This window comes from Temnothorax nylanderi, unplaced genomic scaffold (assembly GCF_030848795.1).
Source record: "Temnothorax nylanderi isolate EJ_2023f unplaced genomic scaffold, tnyl_v1.0 TNYL_tig0090_pilon, whole genome shotgun sequence".
In the NCBI taxonomy this organism is placed as follows: Eukaryota; Metazoa; Arthropoda; class Insecta; order Hymenoptera; family Formicidae; genus Temnothorax; species Temnothorax nylanderi.
Genome location: NW_027249152.1, coordinates 288,412 through 306,178, shown reverse-complemented (window position 1 = coordinate 306,178; position 17,767 = coordinate 288,412). Strand labels below are relative to the sequence as shown.

Sequence of the window (17,767 nt, the reverse complement as noted above, 5' to 3'; positions counted from 1 at the left end):
GTCATTTCATTTTATTTTAACAAAGTTAAAATTTGGCTCTTTATGTAAATACGTTTTAACGTCATTTTCATCGATATATTTTTGAAAAAAGATCAAACTCGTTGCTTGTTGTATAATCGTCGGTTGCCCGCAAACTAACACAATGCGCGCTATTCATAACGGTCGGGCAATGACTGTTAATTTTTCCTCATTCGTTGATGCGCAGGGACGCGACTCTCCTTCAGTCATCAACGTCGCTCTCGCGGTTCTCCGTACGAGATATTTTCCATGGTATGTGCCAATCGCGAGGAATTCCGTTGTAAATAGCCAGCGTCTCTCCATGAAGCCGGTCTCGGTTTAAACGACTTTTCGTACGTCTACCCTGGATCCCGTCAAGGTGCACCGTGCCATAATCTCGATAGAATAACCAAGTTGCTTCCCGCACCAAGAAGAAATTTCTGTCTGGAACGTGCAAGATAATTAGCTCGACGTCTGTAATCGAGCGAGCGATAACGAGAGCGTCATTCGTTCGATATATATCTATATATATATGTGATATAATCACGCGCTTAAACGACGCTCGAGAGATCACGTTGTATACTCAAGTATAGGCAAGTTTACAAGTGAAGAGCTGAAAGATCTCTCGGAGCAATCGGCGTCTCTTTGCGCGACGATCAGATGCGCGCTCGCCCGGGAGGGATCAATAATCGCCGATAGTTGGTCGACAACGACGACAGTCGACCGCGCGTAATCTCGAGGTATCTCGGGGATCATTATCGTTGTCACGGGATCGCGCTCGAGCACGTGGGAGCCGCGCGAATCTCACCGTCGAGCCGTGGAGCCGCGAACGAGAAGTGGTGAACGACGACGACGCGAGCCGCTGCCGCCGATCCCTCGAGCAGGTGCACACCGGGATGCGCGCCACGCTGACAGGGACCACCCGGTAGCTCCGTTGCCGGCTTTCGTAGCGATCCTCAGCCCGTGGCGCCGAAAGAGACGGGGTCGCTGCAAGGATCGGGCCCCGAACGCGATGTCCATACGCGTAAGTGGCGTCTACCTGGTGCCCACCAGCCCGGGCGCCACCGACAACGGCGGCAATGACAAGAGCGGCGGTTTGGCTGTGGATGGCAATCTGCATCATCAACAGCAGCACCATCATCATCACCATCACTCGACGACGAAAACGGTGACGATCGTGACGGCGCCGCAGCGCAGCAACAGTCTGGATTACCTTAACTTCGAGGAGAAGCGACAGATCATCGCGTCGTCTTTGTCTTTGAGTGACTTTTTGGCGCATGGACCAGCAGCAGCCGCGGCTGCCGCCAAGGAGGTAGCGGCGAACACGGTGATCGGTGAGTTTAGTGAACGATTTAATTATTATCGATTATCGATTGATTTAACGGTATTTGCTACGAAAAATCGCATTCGTGCTGTGCGCGCGGGTATATTAATAATGCAAAAGGATGAGTCACGTGGCAATTGACGTGATAATCGACTTTGTAGATAAGTACTATAAGTAGGTATTTATTTTTGTCACAATGACATGACGCTTCGAAAAGAAATTATCTCAGGGAAGTATTACTAGGATTATTATTATTATTTCCAGCAACTATTATTAGCAACAAGTTTTAATGGGGATTTCCGTGTTTGAAACGTGTTATTGCAAACGATAGCGCGATGTAAAGAGATATTAGTGTAATTATATCGGAGAGCGTTTCTGTCATTGGTTGTGCTTCGTATATGTGTCAGATGGATTGAACACGGATAATCGAACAAGGTATTCTTCTCGGTCGATCCGGTTTCGTGGCATTCTACCGTACACTCCGTACAGCGTGAACGTTCTCATTTATCTATGACGGTGTCGAGTCTGCTGCATGCCACGTTTTGTTTCTATCCTATAACAACGATATTGAAAATAATTATCGCAGGTAGCATTTCACCATATCGGATTTATATTTTATAACAAACACATACTTCGATATATTTAAATATTACTGCGTTATAAATGAGTTACATTCTAATAACGGGTTATTTTAAAATTATGCTCATATTCTGTTGTTTTATCACAATTTATCACAATTTAATAAACGTAATTTTCTTTCCGAAAAATTAAAAAAAAATTTTGATAACATTTTTGAACGACTTAATTTTTCCTCGATATACATATCACATTTATAAGATCTGATCAATTTTATCAATGGATGGAAGTATAAACATGAGGTTTACAAAAACCATACAGAGCGTTCGCGCTTTTCAATGAACTTCAAAGCGGATTTGATCGTTTCACGTTACTCGATCGATTCTTACCCAAGTCTGCCTTCATTACTTCGACCCATAGCACCATTTGCGTCCAAATAAACTAACGAGAGTACTATGGCATAAATAAAGAATCTCCTAGGGTAAACTCGGGTAAGATGGCCATAGAGGAAAGATGGCCAACCTATGTTCTTTCAATCTAGCTCGCCATGAAACATCGAATGAACATGAGTTGGCCATCTTTCCTGCGTATATGGCCATCTTACCTCGGATCCTACACATGTAAATTCTGATAGAGAGGTAAAGAATCGTCGCGTTTGTGGCGCCGAGAGGGTTAACAGGTGATGATGACGAGGCGCGTCGACCGCCACCGCGTTTCGATTACCCGGACGATAATTGCCGGCGATTCGTTTCCACCGTCGACGGTTGCGTGATTTACGAGTGACGCGACGCGACGGGGCTGAGAATCGGCGGCCGTCGACGCCGTCGTTAGTCGTGTGGTCCCGGAGCGTCTTCTGGCCGGCGCGATATGTTGAGATAGCAATGAATTGAGATAATCGACACGACGAAGGTAATATCTGGAGATATAGGCGAAAGGGAGGAGAGTAAGCGGGGGCGGCAGTCCAGCAAGGACGACGAAAGGAAAGACGGAGGTAGAAACGCGCGCGTTGTGTGCAAGGTGGAAAGCCACTTTGCCGTCTCACTTGGATTCGGAGTCAAGGAACTCCGGTAGCGAGTACGAGAGGCGCGCCTTGTAAACAAACCTCGCGTGCGTAGCGTGCGTGGCCTGCGTGCGTGCGATGCATCGGCCACCTACACGGTGTCTCAGGTAGAAATGGTCAATATTGCTAGGGGCGATAGTATCGGTCTTGAACAATGAGATAGCTCCTTCTTAAAAATTCTATATACCCGGGAATTTTCCTGTATAACTCCGCGTTCTCCTCCCTACCTCCCTTTCTCGTGTATCTCGCGGTATCTCGCGAGGTCGTCGGTCGTTGTGGGTAAAAAGGGACAAAGGGAGGCGTTACAGTATGGCGCCGGTAGTCTGCTTTTCCTTTCTCTTCTCTTCCTCGTGTACGCGAATGCACCGCCCTTATTATCTCGTAGAGGTAGCGTCTGTAACTCTTTGGGAACAACACGGGAAATCAGAGAGGGAATAGAACAGATTGAAAGGAATATATAATTTTATACAAAATTAATACTTGACATACTTAATTTATTGCAGTAAATAAAATATTACCATATACAGAAAGTTATGTACGCATATAGAGAATATCGTATACAGACAATGATTCCGCTAATGATTTCATTATTCTATTATTACTAATCCAAGTTTGCACAATGTAATTCGTACACTTTTATTTTTTATCACGCAGGAAGCTAACAGCGATAAATCTTTGCCTTGACTCTCCTAATATCTCAATCCGTAATATGAGCTTATTATGTACGGATATTACTGCAGCCGATAAGAAACGTGTGTGATTTTTTTTCGGTCGGAACTGTCAGATCAAATATTATCATACGGTTTCGAGATCAATATTTACTTTGTCCATTAGGCGAGATAATTAACCGATAACCGTGGTAAAATATCGCGATCTTCTAAAGTATAATATCAGTGTCGATTAGTCTCTTGGCGATGTTATGTTTATCAATCAGTCATAAAACGGAGTATATATATATAACTGCATTTCGAGAACTGAAGCTAAAGATTGTATTTATAGCTACATTTCTCCCTACAGCTTAATATACATAAAAGGTACTAATATAATATAATATAGGTACAATGATAAAAATAGAGTAATAAGATCATCAAACAATTTAATATTTTAATTCAAATACAGGAACGATTTAATTTATAGAAATCAACAGAAATTTCATGATTATCTCGCCATTTTTTTCTTCGACTAGATTTTAATCACGGTCTTTCCGGTATGACAGACACGCGTCTAAGCCCTTTCACCTTTTTTGCTTCTCTGCTGAGAATTTCCTCGAGGCGCATCGCTGCGTGCCTCGCGACCGAGTATCACGGCGACCGCGCCTATACTGCATTGTAGCTGAATCACGTGCTCATACCACGGTGTGATGATCAATCATTCCCGTACATTCGATACGAGATACGACCGACACGACTGTAACTACGCAGGAAAGAATCGCGACTTCGAGACGTTGGTTTTTGTCTGTAGTTCTTTTATCCGAACGTGTTATGAAATAACGTCCATATAAATATTACTCGTAGAAAAAGCGTAAACGTTCATCTCAATTGATATAGTTGCTAAATTCTACTCTTTAACAACTGAATAAATTTTTTTTTCCATACTATAATTAATATCAGAACCTAGAAAAAGGCAGGAAACGAGTTAAATTGCAAACGAAATTAGTCGGCATTGATGAAACCGGTCTTCGAGTCGCTGTATCATGAAACTATTTAATTAGCACGCCATGAAACAATAAATGCGTCAGATGCATTACGCAACGCGTATAATTGTCCATACTCGGGCGAACGGGAGAAAAAGACGCGAGATAGCATTGCCGATGCTGTAATGGGTGCAGAATGCAGACGTAATGTGGCAACGTTGCGCGGAAATCATTCATTGAGTAGAGAGCCGCTCTTGGCCGGTCGACGACTGGCTGATCAGCTCGGATAAGAACAGCGGAACTTTGGTGGCGAAGGGTTCTCCAACGATAACAAGAGGCCCAAGTTCGGTAATCCGATGTCTGCGATGCGTCTTAGAGGTCTCGGAGGAAACCCTAAATCCTTGTTCAAACACACAGCACCGGGTGCCATTTCTCGTGAAATTTACATTAAAATTGTTTACTAAAGCATATTTTTAATTCTATTAGATCTACAACTGTATTAAATTAGATGTATATGATAATATTTTAAATACTACAGATTAATAATACGAGTAATCAATACATTTATAAAAAATTAAATTTATTAAGTTACGCGATTTAAAAATTAAATACACTATGTTCTATGTGACAAGTTATAAAACAATAGCTGCTTGTATTTAAGTATTAAATTCTCACTTTTCTTTTACACTGTGACCTACTTGACCTTCTTATCGCTTATTGTATAATTAGATATTTCACTTTATGTCTTAGCATTGAATTTATCATTCCCCAATTGGTGTTCATTTATTCAAATAATATTCTTTACGTAAATCTTATACATTCTCTACGGGATCACTTGGTAATATTTTGTAAATGTAAGACTTATGTCTTACTTAAATAGTGTAAACTCGGTATAATACAAGTCATTTTACATCTTCAGTGTGTAATTTTCTTCGAGCAAAGGGAAAAACGTAAGAGGAATCTCCTCGATAAATCCATGAACTATGTACGACAAATGAAACGCTTAGTTAATTATTCTACAGAAATGAGAGCTTCTTTCCTCAGCCACTCCCATCTATTCATGGATCATGGAACGTTATCATTCATTTTATTGAATTTTTACTATCTCTCTCGCGAATAAGGAGAGAAATATCTTTTATCCAATTAATTGATTTTTTTAACAAAGTGCTGTGTCATTAATAACTTACACCTTCATTAATGGTAGATTGAAGAGAGTTGACGGGATCGTGAGCGTCATGAAAGTAAAAATCTCAGAGAAAGTATTTTTTACAATTTTACTTTTAGATTCATCGTTTAATTTTGTCCGTACACAAGTTTCTCCATGCGAAAAGTTCGTTGTTTACGTAAAATTCGTCTTTTTTAAGTTGTCTACGGCCTTTTCTAATCTGTCAGAAACTATTTTTTTTTATAATACTGACATCGAGATAAAAATTCTGATACCAGTCAAGATTGAAGCATTTAAAAGCAAATAAAATTCTTTTCCTTCTCGTAGAAAGATGCGGTATATATTACCGTTAGTTCAAGGTCGCTAAATTTTAGATACGGGCACGTTTCTCCGTTAATTAATTATTCAGCGCCGCGCACATTTTTTCTTCTTCTCCAAGTTGCGCGATAGGCGGTTCTTTGCGTAACGTCTCGGCGCTCGTGTAGTTGCTGCACTGGCAAGAAGAAATTGTGACTCATAGAAGATTCATCGTCTAATTTTGCAGAGGCAGTATACAGAGGCAGACAAGCTTTTCCATGCCGACAAGCTCGTTGTTTAAGCAAAATTCATCTTCTTCAAGTTGCTTCTGGCCTCTTTTTATTTGTTAATATCGACGATTAAACAAAGATTATAGGATTTAAGTTAGTATATCTGCCTGTGATATTCGACTTTGATTTAATTGTTATATTATATGTATAAAAGTAATCAATTGTCAGTTTAGAAACCTTACTCAAGACTAATGGTTTTATATTACTTTATAAAAAACGATATAAATATTGCCGAAATACTTTTTGGAGTCATCGTATATTACTATGCTCGGGTCTGTATTTTAACGTCGGTTTCAGTCTCGTATGCCAAGAAAGTCGCCGCGGGCGTATAACTGTACGGCACAAATAACATCTTATCCAGAAAAGCGTCCGAAGTAAGCTAAGGGAAAAGTTTGCGTCCGAGATTGAAAGTCGTCTGGCATTGGACATGTTGAGAAAAGTAACTGCGAAGTATGTCGTGTGATATATGTTTCATGGCACATGTGCCTGGTAGACACCCAGTTCGATTTGTGTGAAACTGAAATAAGAAACTACTAAGAACGAAAAACCTTTTTTACAAATTCAAGATATTAGTTTATTAACAGAAATGTTTTATTAATCGAAAAAAGAAAATCGTAAATACCGTAAACATATGTAACGAAAATTATAACGAAAATCATAAGATAAAATAATCGTGAGAAATAATTTCAAATTAGTCACTCGTCCGTGGAAAGAAAATATTAAAGAAGTTTGTTGCATCAGTTATACGAGATAAACTTCGGCTTCTGTATGCGTCTAATAGAAGTTACTAATTTTCGACCGCGACTCATCTCTTGCTCTATATCCTAATTTCACTCGAGGTTAAACTTGTTACATCTCGCGACTTAACAAGCATGCAGTCACCGTCGTATGATCCGCTCATCGAAAGAAGACCCTCTCAAACCACGCCGCGAGCCACGTCTCTCTCGCGGAATGTCAAGGCTGCTGTTGGTCGGAGGGAACGTAAATTTCTACGTAGAACGACGAACACGTTGCGCCTGTGAAACGTAGTGGGTATCAATGGGAGATATTCCATCAGCTAGCTTCTCTGCGCCGATGAGCTCATCTGTTTCGCGTCGAGACGCGAAGAAAAGCGAAAACGACGCGAGACGACATGACCTGACGACGACACTCACCTTTCGATTTATCATCTTTCATCCTTCTTCATAAGCTTTCCTCTCGTCCCTCTACCCACCTTCCTCTCACTCTTCTTATCTCTCTTTCTCTTTCTCTCTCGGCACTTAACTCGCCGTGTAATTAGCTCCTCTTTGCTCTCGCGTTAGAGAGGCGCGCAGTTCCCACGTGCCATCGTCGGCGAGTATGCATGACATTACGAAAGCCTGTCATCTCACCTTTTCGCGATGCGCTAACGCTGTGCGCGATAAATGAGCTATTGCGTTCGCGTTACGAAATTTACGACGACACGGGTGGTTCACGACATCAAACCCGGAGAATTATAGCGATATAAATCGTTGAACGACGGTATAGCGTGTGATTAGATTTTTAGCTTTATACCCGATAAAAGAGCTGCGTAATTTTTTTATTTGTCGCCTCACCGTATAGTTTAAAAATAGATTTATTTATAGGCATTCTCAAACAAGAATTTTATGAATATTACATATTCTTTAAAGTATTTTCTGTACTTCTCTCGTTGCGCTTTTAATTTTCAAGATTTACACACATACATATATACATACATATACACATATAATTTTATGATATATGATAATATGACATAGCATGATTAGCTACGCATTTTGTGGTAGACATTTTTTCTCTTGTATACAAGTACTTATAAGTGAGCGTGATTATCATTTCGCGAGGGTGTTTGGCTACAATCGTAAAAGGTGATCTTTAGGGCTATATTCGACAACATTCGGCATCGATCATCTGCTTGCAATATAAGCACTATGCTCGTATTTTTCCATCCACTCGTTATATCGAATCACCTGAATCGGAGGGATCGATATATATTCATAGCTATTTCTATAGCGCAGGCAGGTGTTTTTTCCTCCCCAGCCGCACCTTACTTTTTCTTATTTCTTAGACAATACTCTCTTGTCGCGACAGATAAAGTTCTCCCAATAATACATTTTTTTCATTTCTATGCAGATGTACAAGCATGTAAAAAAAAGTTAAAAGGTAACTTATTTTTATATACTTTATTGTCAAGTTGTTACAAGTTGATACAGAGAAGTTGAATCGAGAAGATAAAAGTTATAGACATAATTAAGAATTTGACTCGATTAAAAACTTCTGTCATATAGAATGCTTTTCCAACAGCTTTCATTTATTTATAAAAAAATACAGAAATGTGTGAGTGCATGTTTTATAAATGCTTTTATAAACATCGTCAATTTCAATCTTCTACCATGCTGCTAGCTTTGACATAGACGGAGCGCTTTTAACGAAAAATAATTTCCTGGGAGTATGGTATTTATAGTGTCTTTCATATTAAATATCCAATCGTTCAAACGTCGTACAATCTCGTCGTAGACTAACAGCATATTAGCAGCGACTAGATTTATCCCGCCATTTACTGTTAGACTGTTAGAGGATCGCTTTCGACGCGAGGCGGATCGGCAAAGTCGAAACGTTTTCCCATAATAACAATAGCCACAATTCGGGACGTGTGAGCGTGTGATCAAAGCGAATACGTAATACGAAGTGAAATCGAAGTGTGTAGAGCGGTGCGCGAGGTCAATGTAGCAAACTTTACTCGACGCCATCGCACCCTTTCTATGGTTCTCTGTAGCCGAGTTAAGGTGAGTTCTTACTCGTCCCTTTGTAAAGTCTTTGTGGAGAACGGCGGCGTGCATGCATGCGTGCGTGCGTGTGTCGCTTTTACGATGGCGTCTCGACGCGGGTCAGGTGAGCGTTAAGCCATTTGCAGGAGCGAAAGGGTTAATTTTAACACGCCCGCGACTTTTGAAAGGGTCTTTTAGGCGCCGCAAGAAATTCGGGTATTAAGTTTCTTTCATCAAATAGTGGTAGATTAATATTAATATCTTGTGTCTAGCAAATTATCTGTTTAAATATATATTTATAACAGTTTGTGATACTATCCGTAGCAAATCATGCAAGAAACTAGGTTGAACATTATATTATTTAATACTGAAATTATTAATAAAAGTAAAAGAAATATTTCCGAGAGAGAGAGAGAGAGAGAGAGAGAGAGAGAGAGAGAGAGAGAGAGAGAACACGAGAAATTTCTGTAAAATTAAATAATTTTCGTAATTTACGAAAATTTAAACTTAACTTGGTTTATCCAATGCAATTATAAAGGACGATATCGTGGTTTATCTTCTAAATTAAAATTTTTCTATGACATTTGCCTTAACTTATGCAAATACGAAAATTTTGTGAAAGCATTGTCACTTTTTGGCGGTTAAAAGAATGTGAAAATTGATGACATATCTAGTTAATTAGAAAATCAATTTATTTGTAATGTGGAATTCAATTAATGTTATTGTGTTTTCTTGGTACGATTTATTGGCTATTGTTGATTCATCGATTACGTCAGACACAAACTCAGAAATGTCAGAAATGTATTTCTCGATAACCCATCTAGCTCGCCATCTAGTAAGTAATATGGCAGTGAGTAAGAGATAAAAAAAGAAATATGAGTTCTAGGTATTATTTTTTAAATAATACTTCAGGTATTATTTTTGAGGTGGTTACATTTCGCTTATAAATTTTAAAGGCTACAAACCTACAGAATTAGTTTAAAAACAATACATGTTTGATATTATATTACCTTTGGCATTATAAAAAGATAAACATCATATATATTTTATTTATTGTTGAGTAATCTAATCGCACGAATTATCTTTATATAATTATTATAAAAGTTAATTCTGTTGTAATATGACAGCACGTCAACCAAATGCAGCATGAGTTACATAAAGTGTTTTCGGATTTGCATAAGTTGAGAAGATCGCCGCAAAATGATTTAGATTTAAGATTAAATTGTATCGTCTGCAGTTTCTACTCGGTAAATTGCTACGGACCGGTCTTGGAATTACTTCGTCGTAATGATAGTAGATACGTTGTCGTTAGTCATATTGCTGATACGATGTCGACAGAGTGTAGTTTTTCGCACGGAAAGGAATCAGCATTCACGTCATTTGCCGCTCGAAGAAACCGTCGTGATTAACGGAGAATCATGTAACTATTACCAAGGGACTGCGTGCGAACGAAATGAAAGATATAAAATGTGCTGGCAGGCAAGGACAGTTCTTCCGCAGGCAACGGAACACAAGTAGCAAACGCGTTATTGCGTTGTTTACCTTATCTGATTTAAGTAAACATATGAATCTGCGCGACAGAACTGTGCTCAGTACTGTACTCCTTTTCACGGATTGCGACGAATTTTTTGATAGTTTGATATCAATTTTAATTTAATTTAATTTAGCGTAATAAATATCATTGCGCGAAACTGTGCAATATATACATGTTGAAAATGACAAACTGAGAAGTCGTAAATTTGTAACTCACAATAAGATAAACGTGTTGTTTTAAGTAAAATTCTAAACTAACATTACATAAAATAGAAGGATATCAAGTTTAATATATAATCATGTTATAATACGCAAAATTATATACGAAGTATTACGTATAATATAAGAAAATTTTGTATACAAAAACATTTTAAACTAGAAATTTAAATTTGCCAGTAGTAATACTGTTTTTTTTTAGTTGCTCGTGGTCAACTAGGAAGATGATTAAATAAATTGAATAAAACGCGATTCCTGCAACATGGAAATAAATGGTCGACTGCTTTTCTTCTTCTCTCTTCCAATTATTCTTCGTTTTCTTCTTTACCCTCTTTCTATCTCGCGCTTTAATTGCAATCATTTAACATGGACTAAGGCAGAACTCCTCGCGCAGCTTTGGCGAAACAAATTGCCGTTTTCCTGGTTACCGTAAATTTCGAGGTCTGTTTGCTTTTCCGTCATTTTTACGAGTATATGTCTCTTAATAATCTGCAGTAAAATTTTTCCGTTCTGATCTTTAAATTACAATTTACTTTATAAGAAAAAATGCGAGGGAGGAAATAATATTAAATGACTTCGGGAAATATGTCTAGACTTTCCTTTCATACGCGCGGTGCATTCCTAAGTTTTCTAAGGAACGTGACAGCTTTCCTAACAAAGTGACCCTTCAGATTATCATCTTTGTGAAACGTGTAGCGTATATACGTTCATAATGGAAGATGTGCGTACTCACTGATTCGTTCAAACTTTGATGATATTTTTCAATTTGCGTTACGAATTCTTCATGTGTATTGAAGTGAAGAAGCCACGTGCGTTCTGGGATATTAGATATCCTGTCGAATCGCCACTCGATATCCTGTCGTCGCACCAGATATGCCAGTTGCGTGATTCTATTTTCGAAACTGCATTACTCACAGTTTCACAAAAATGTTGTTATATATCTTTTTTTTTTTCAATGAATATTTCATACAAAGATATCGATTGCCAGTGTGTTAGAGGTTGGTAAATTCGAGTATTCTACGAGGAAGGCACTGCTTCGAGAATTGCATCATTCTAAAGAATGCACGCGCTGCCTACGCAATAATTCTACTAATAAAACTTGCCTAATTAAGAGCCTACGGGTTCAACGCGCTCCGAAGCTTTTATCTGCGCCTAAACGTTAAAATTTAAAACTGCTTAAAACTTCAGTGATATAAATTGTTAAATATTCAAATATATAAGCAAAATTTAAAAAAAAACGTGAGAAATTTTATTCATATCAGCAGTAGTTTACATTTTATAGTAATAGAAACGAAATGTGTGGAGACTTATTGAAGCTTCGATTGCCAATAAACGATCGAACGAGTTTCTGCTCCATTTTGCAAGGGCGCAATTGTCCGAGAAATATATTCGCGACGCTTTCGCAAGATACGCGACTCGAACGGAATAAGAGAAAGCATTTAATAACACGCTATATGAATTAATGTTATTATTGTTGCAATTCTCAATTGCCATTGTAACAGTTTTCTTCCGTAACTAGCGCTTTTATTTCATGCTGACCGCGTACAAACATAGTGATTTATAAGCAGTAAAGTATGAATGCGTGATCATTATTTAATTAACATTAAAGGTAAATTGCTTTTAACAGTGCTTGACGGTTAAAATATGCTTGGTTAAATCGAGGACAAAATAAAATTTCTTTATATGCAAATTATTTTCTAATTAATATCAATAAAATTAATTTTATATGTAAACAATTATTCACTTCGGTTATAATTCCATCGCCCCAATAATGTTTTTATTAAAACTATTAATATGCATGTCAACATGTTTTTAACATTTAATGAAATTAAATATTAAAAAGGGGAAAGTAAAAAGTTTTTTTTGCAAAAATTCGCAATATTTCTAATTTATGGCTTTACGATATTACAAACGTGAGAACTATTTGCAAAAAATAGTACAAAAGTCTTTACGATCTTACAAAGTAGCCTGGAGGACGATGCCGTAAACAGCCAGTAGTAGACGCCGATAAATGTTTCATGGCTAAAGATAAACAGCAGTCGGATAGACGAACATGCATGCCGGACACGAGCACCGATCTTTCTCTTCCGGAATTTCAAGGCGTGCATAAATAATTCTGACGAATCTCAGGGTCGAAAGTGAGAAAGTGCAATTCACGGGGATAAACATTTACACACACGGCACGGCGTCAGAACGCGTTGCAGGTGTGTAATTGCATCCTGCGTGTATATTTGCTCTTTCTCTCTCTCTCTCTCTCTCTCTCTCTCTCTCTCTCTCTCTCTCTCTCTCTCTCAATTCTGCCCTGGCATCTCGTTTGCGGGCGAAACGGGACATGTCGCGTTAATTACTCATTACGACATAGAAGCGAGCCTAGAATATTTCCGGGCAGCGACACCGTCGGAATTAACGCCCTAAAGGGGTCGTGTTCGGATCTGTAACATAGCGAATTATGGGTTGATTATTATCCGGTCGTGAGAAATACATATCTTCATTTAGAGAGATTTAATTAATATAACGTAAACCGTAATTTATATTGTACATCCTGAAAATTAATTGCCTATTTACATAACAATTCTAAATAACAATTTTCTTTAGCAGTGGACTAAAAGCGTGAATTTTACTGCATTATATGCAACGCGAATGTTGAAGCCGGATCCAGTCTAAGCAAACAAACGCGAATGAACAATTTGCTTTAATGAATGCATTGAGAATACTGACATTGAAGCAAATTGTTCATTCGCGTTTGTTTACGCTTGTTTGCTCTTGCTCTGGATTTAGCTTGAGACAAATTATATTTTTATAGTATTTTTCATACAGTACGTAGCTTAATAAATAAAAATGTAATTTTGTCTGGATGCACTATATATTTACAAAATCGGAGTACTCAGCTGTTACAATATTTCTTCATCGATCTCGTTCATACACTCTAGACTGAAAAATAATTACGCATTTTCTCAAACCATATATGTTTCTCAGATTATTCTTATAAGGCGACAAATCGATCTTTTGCCGAAGCTATTGCTCCACACATTTCCTCTCTCCTGTCTGATGCGTCGCGACGGCCTCCTACTTTTTTTTCGTGATACGTGGAAAGCCTTTATTGTGATCCCCGACTAGTCCGCCAGGGGAGGACGAGCGTTGTCCATTAACACAATGTAAAAAGCGACGGCGTGTCACGATAACTCATCGAACTTTCGCGTCGTATCGAATTGTAGTGGTCTCCATCGTCGCAAAAAAAATATCGATGCTAATATTGTTGCAAAGATTTTTTTACGATTATTACACACAAAGTATCTGTATATATATACAGTCAGTAAAAGCATTTTCGCGTTAAACTTAAAAAATTAAAATTTATTTGCTATCGAGTTTCTCAATATTTCTTGTAAAGAGCACCGCGCTTACGATTCAATTCGTCTAACCATAAATCAGTCACGTACTGTGTCCTATCGCGAGGTTCTCTATCGAGATATCTTATTTAAGTTTAAGAAATACTCGACGATAGATGGTATTTCCCTGGCGTTATACGAATGCAACGCACGATACGTTATAGAATCGTTTTGTATTTCGGTGAGCATAGATATACTAAAAATTCAAGGATGATTTATAATAGTGTACCAATTGCCTTGTTTTATTCATTTTTCAGTCTCTCGATGTAGCTCTCGTTGGAACAAGTTACATATTTTGACAAGAAATGCGTGTTTGCGTAATAATGTTTTTTGAAGGTGATAGAAAATTACAACAGAACTTGTTGAGTAGTTCAGTGGTAAATCGCTGTTACATTTTGATAGAAAAGATATTTCTTGAATGAGAAGATATTTACTACTTTCTTATTCATTCGAGTAATATCTTTTTAGGTCAATAACTTATTTGCTGACTTTTTAAAATCTCTCGTTTTTAAAATAATGTTATCTAATAAGAAAAAAATATTTTCTTTTTAAATTCAGATGCATATCTAATAGTGCGAATATTGTATATTTAAATAAATTGCTGGATATAATCTGGGTCGTTGCAAATTCGTGACACTGTTATCTTCAGATTCGTGATATCGTTGATTTTGACAACACGCATCATTGACATCGTTCGCTTAATGTGTTAGAAAACTCGACAGATTTGGCGAGGCGCGACATCCGTAAAAGTAACGGATCTATGCGTTATTCGCTCAACCGTGACGCCGTTACCTCTAGGCCGTTACCGTTCCCATTTTTCGCCTCGATTACGATCGCCAGGGAAAAGGAATTAATCTAAACGCGATCGCACGTCCCCGTCATGTCGTCGTGTCGATCGCATGTACTTTTTATGACGTCAGAAAGGCCGGTTCAAACTGTCATTAATTCGCAATATCACGTCGGGACAAACGGTTTTGCTACCGCAACCTATATTCCACATCACACACTTGTTATACCGTGCGACAAGTGACAAATAAACAAGTTAAAAGAAAACTCAATTTCGTAAATAGATTTTTTAATTTTATTTTTATTTAATTGCATATTATATTTTAGCTGAGGAATCGCTGAAAAATATATTGCAATATATTTGTAATTATTGTCAATTTATGTTACAGAAAGATGATTTTTTAAAATTATTTTTTGCTCTTAAAAAGATATCTTAGAAATATTATAAACTAAATAATTTGTGACATGTTCGTCAAAAATAAGATCTTTATACAAGTAGCAAAAGTAGTACTTTATGTAACATTTACTCAATTTACGTCAAGAACTTGGCATAAAGTGTTAGAGTTGCGTTGAATTTTATCGTAACAGAAAAAGTGGAAATTTTTTAAATTTTATCCTTTTATTTGACTGAATAATTCTTAATTTTTTTAACTAAACGTATCAGTTCGTTTTATACAGCAGTAAATCATCTCAATATGAAATGTTTTCGAATATTTGAATGTATATTATCTCTAAAAGTTTTAATTCAGTGCATGTTATTTTTATTTATCATGGATATACTGTCAGTTTTGCGGTTATACGTCGACGATATAATTGCGAAGTCATAAATTATTATTATCATAAATTATGTTTCTAAAATAAGCGTACCGACACGCCGCGCTGCATCGTTCGTTCCTTCGGCGGAGTATTCGTTCGCTAGACATAAAAGGTACCGAGTTGCATCGAGGAATGCATTTTTCATCTCGCGTCTCTTTTTCCGCGGTAAGTAAGATCGGTGTTTCCAGGATAATCGGTCGGTTGTATATAGCTCCCAAGAACCGAGTAGAATAGCTGATGGAAACCGCGAAGAAACGTGATAGAAAATAGGTTGCTGATAGATTATAAAATCATTATTTTAAGTGTCTTTCTTTCTTAATTTCGACGTATGTAATAATTCATACATGACACAATTTTAGGGTAATAAAAATGTAACGTGTAAGAGGGAGAGAGAGGAGAGGCTGCTGATAGATTATAAAATCATTATTTTAAGTGTCTTTCTTTCTTAATTTCGACGTATGTAATAATTCATACATGACACAATTTTAGGGTAATAAAAATGTAACGTGTAAGAGGAGAGAGAGGAGGAGAGGCTCGGCAATAATCGAAAATAAAAATAGAAAAATAGAAAACAGTTAAGATGTGCAACATTGATTAAATATTAGGTATCATGTTTATAAAAAAATTATTAATATTGTGTAGTGTTATGGATATGTATTTTTATTTCTGTATTATTACACCCGTGCATTTTCATTCGTTGCATGCAATGATTGTCCATAACCGGAAGGCTTAGTGCATTCCATGTTGCTCGAACTTAACGCGGATGATCTGAAGCGTCGGTTGTTACTGTTCTCATCTATTTACCTCCGCTACTCGGCCATCTTCCTCGATAATAGCTATCCGCGCCTGCATTGCTTCTCTCCGTGGTCGGCTATTGTTGAGAACTTAATGACTACATGATGCGGTCGATTCTTCCGTTATCTTCTTCAGGACTCCGAATAATTGGAACGAGTAGCGCCGCGTTTCTTTAGTTGGAATTGAAAGATTTCTTCCGATTCCCTTGGAGTGACCTGACACAGATGGAAACTGAGTACGTTTTTTTGATGCTGCAATGTCATTGTCCTTTCTCGTCTTGATCGTATCCGCGGTGTTAAAGGATTACCGTATAACAGCGACCCACTTTTGAGATTTTGTTGCTCAAGACACAAAGTTCTCACACATTCCAGAGAAAATATAGAATTCTTATGTTTTAGAAAAACGAGTTTTAGAAAGAGATATCTCTATATTTAAATAATTTCTGTATCAAACTTTATGAACTACTGTTTTTAGAGATTAAATAATTCAGTGTTGATTTTGAATTCTGTCAAATCAAATTTCCTTCGAAGTTAGTCCCAGTCTTACTTACATTCGTCCTCGTATGAAAGTCAGTGTTTCGGGTGAACTGTCGAACAGTATATATTTCGCACTATATACACCGACATCTATTTATATTTATTCATTGTTGGTTGCCTCCTCAGCAACAGATCTCTTTCGATGAGTCGGCCTGGTTCTATTCTAGTGCCCTGGCTGACAGGATAAACACTCGCGATACCAACGACCCTGTCATATGGCGCGGTCAAGGTTTGCCCAGACATCCCAAGGCTTCTTGGGATGGTGCATTTCGAATAACTAATCTCATGATACTATAGCGACATAAAGTAATTGTGATCGCGATCTTTATTATTAAATATTATTCGGAGAGAGTATATTTTGCAATATTAATTTTGACCATATCTTTTTTGACCATATGTTTTTTTTTGCACATGTGCCGCTACGAAGCATTGACTCATAAATATAGCCACTATTCTGTAAATTGCTACGGTTGCCAAGCTATTGCAAACTTTGCATTTTAACTAAACTCAAAGCTTGACACACAAAACGATGCGTGTGTTAAATAAAATTTAACTTAATCAATTCTTTGACTGATGCCAACATTTATTTAAG

At 37.6% G+C, this 17,767-nt stretch overlaps 1 protein-coding gene across 16 annotated transcripts in view; it reads left to right on the top strand.

Annotated features, from left to right (window-relative positions):
* The window catches only part of LOC139774972 (phosphatase and actin regulator 2), a 212,266-nt gene that overhangs the window by 40,792 nt on the left and 153,707 nt on the right, over positions 1-17,767 (top strand). For 12 of the 16 annotated variants that reach the window (XM_071710587.1, XM_071710583.1, XM_071710584.1 and 9 more), the window contains exon 2: positions 206-1,331. The exons of the other annotated variants lie outside the window; for them this stretch is intronic. In XM_071710587.1, coding sequence (XP_071566688.1) covers positions 1,010-1,331 — 322 coding nt within the window. In that variant the 5' untranslated portion in view covers positions 206-1,009. The remainder of the gene's footprint in view (positions 1-205; positions 1,332-17,767) is intronic. 16 annotated transcript variants of the gene reach the window in all.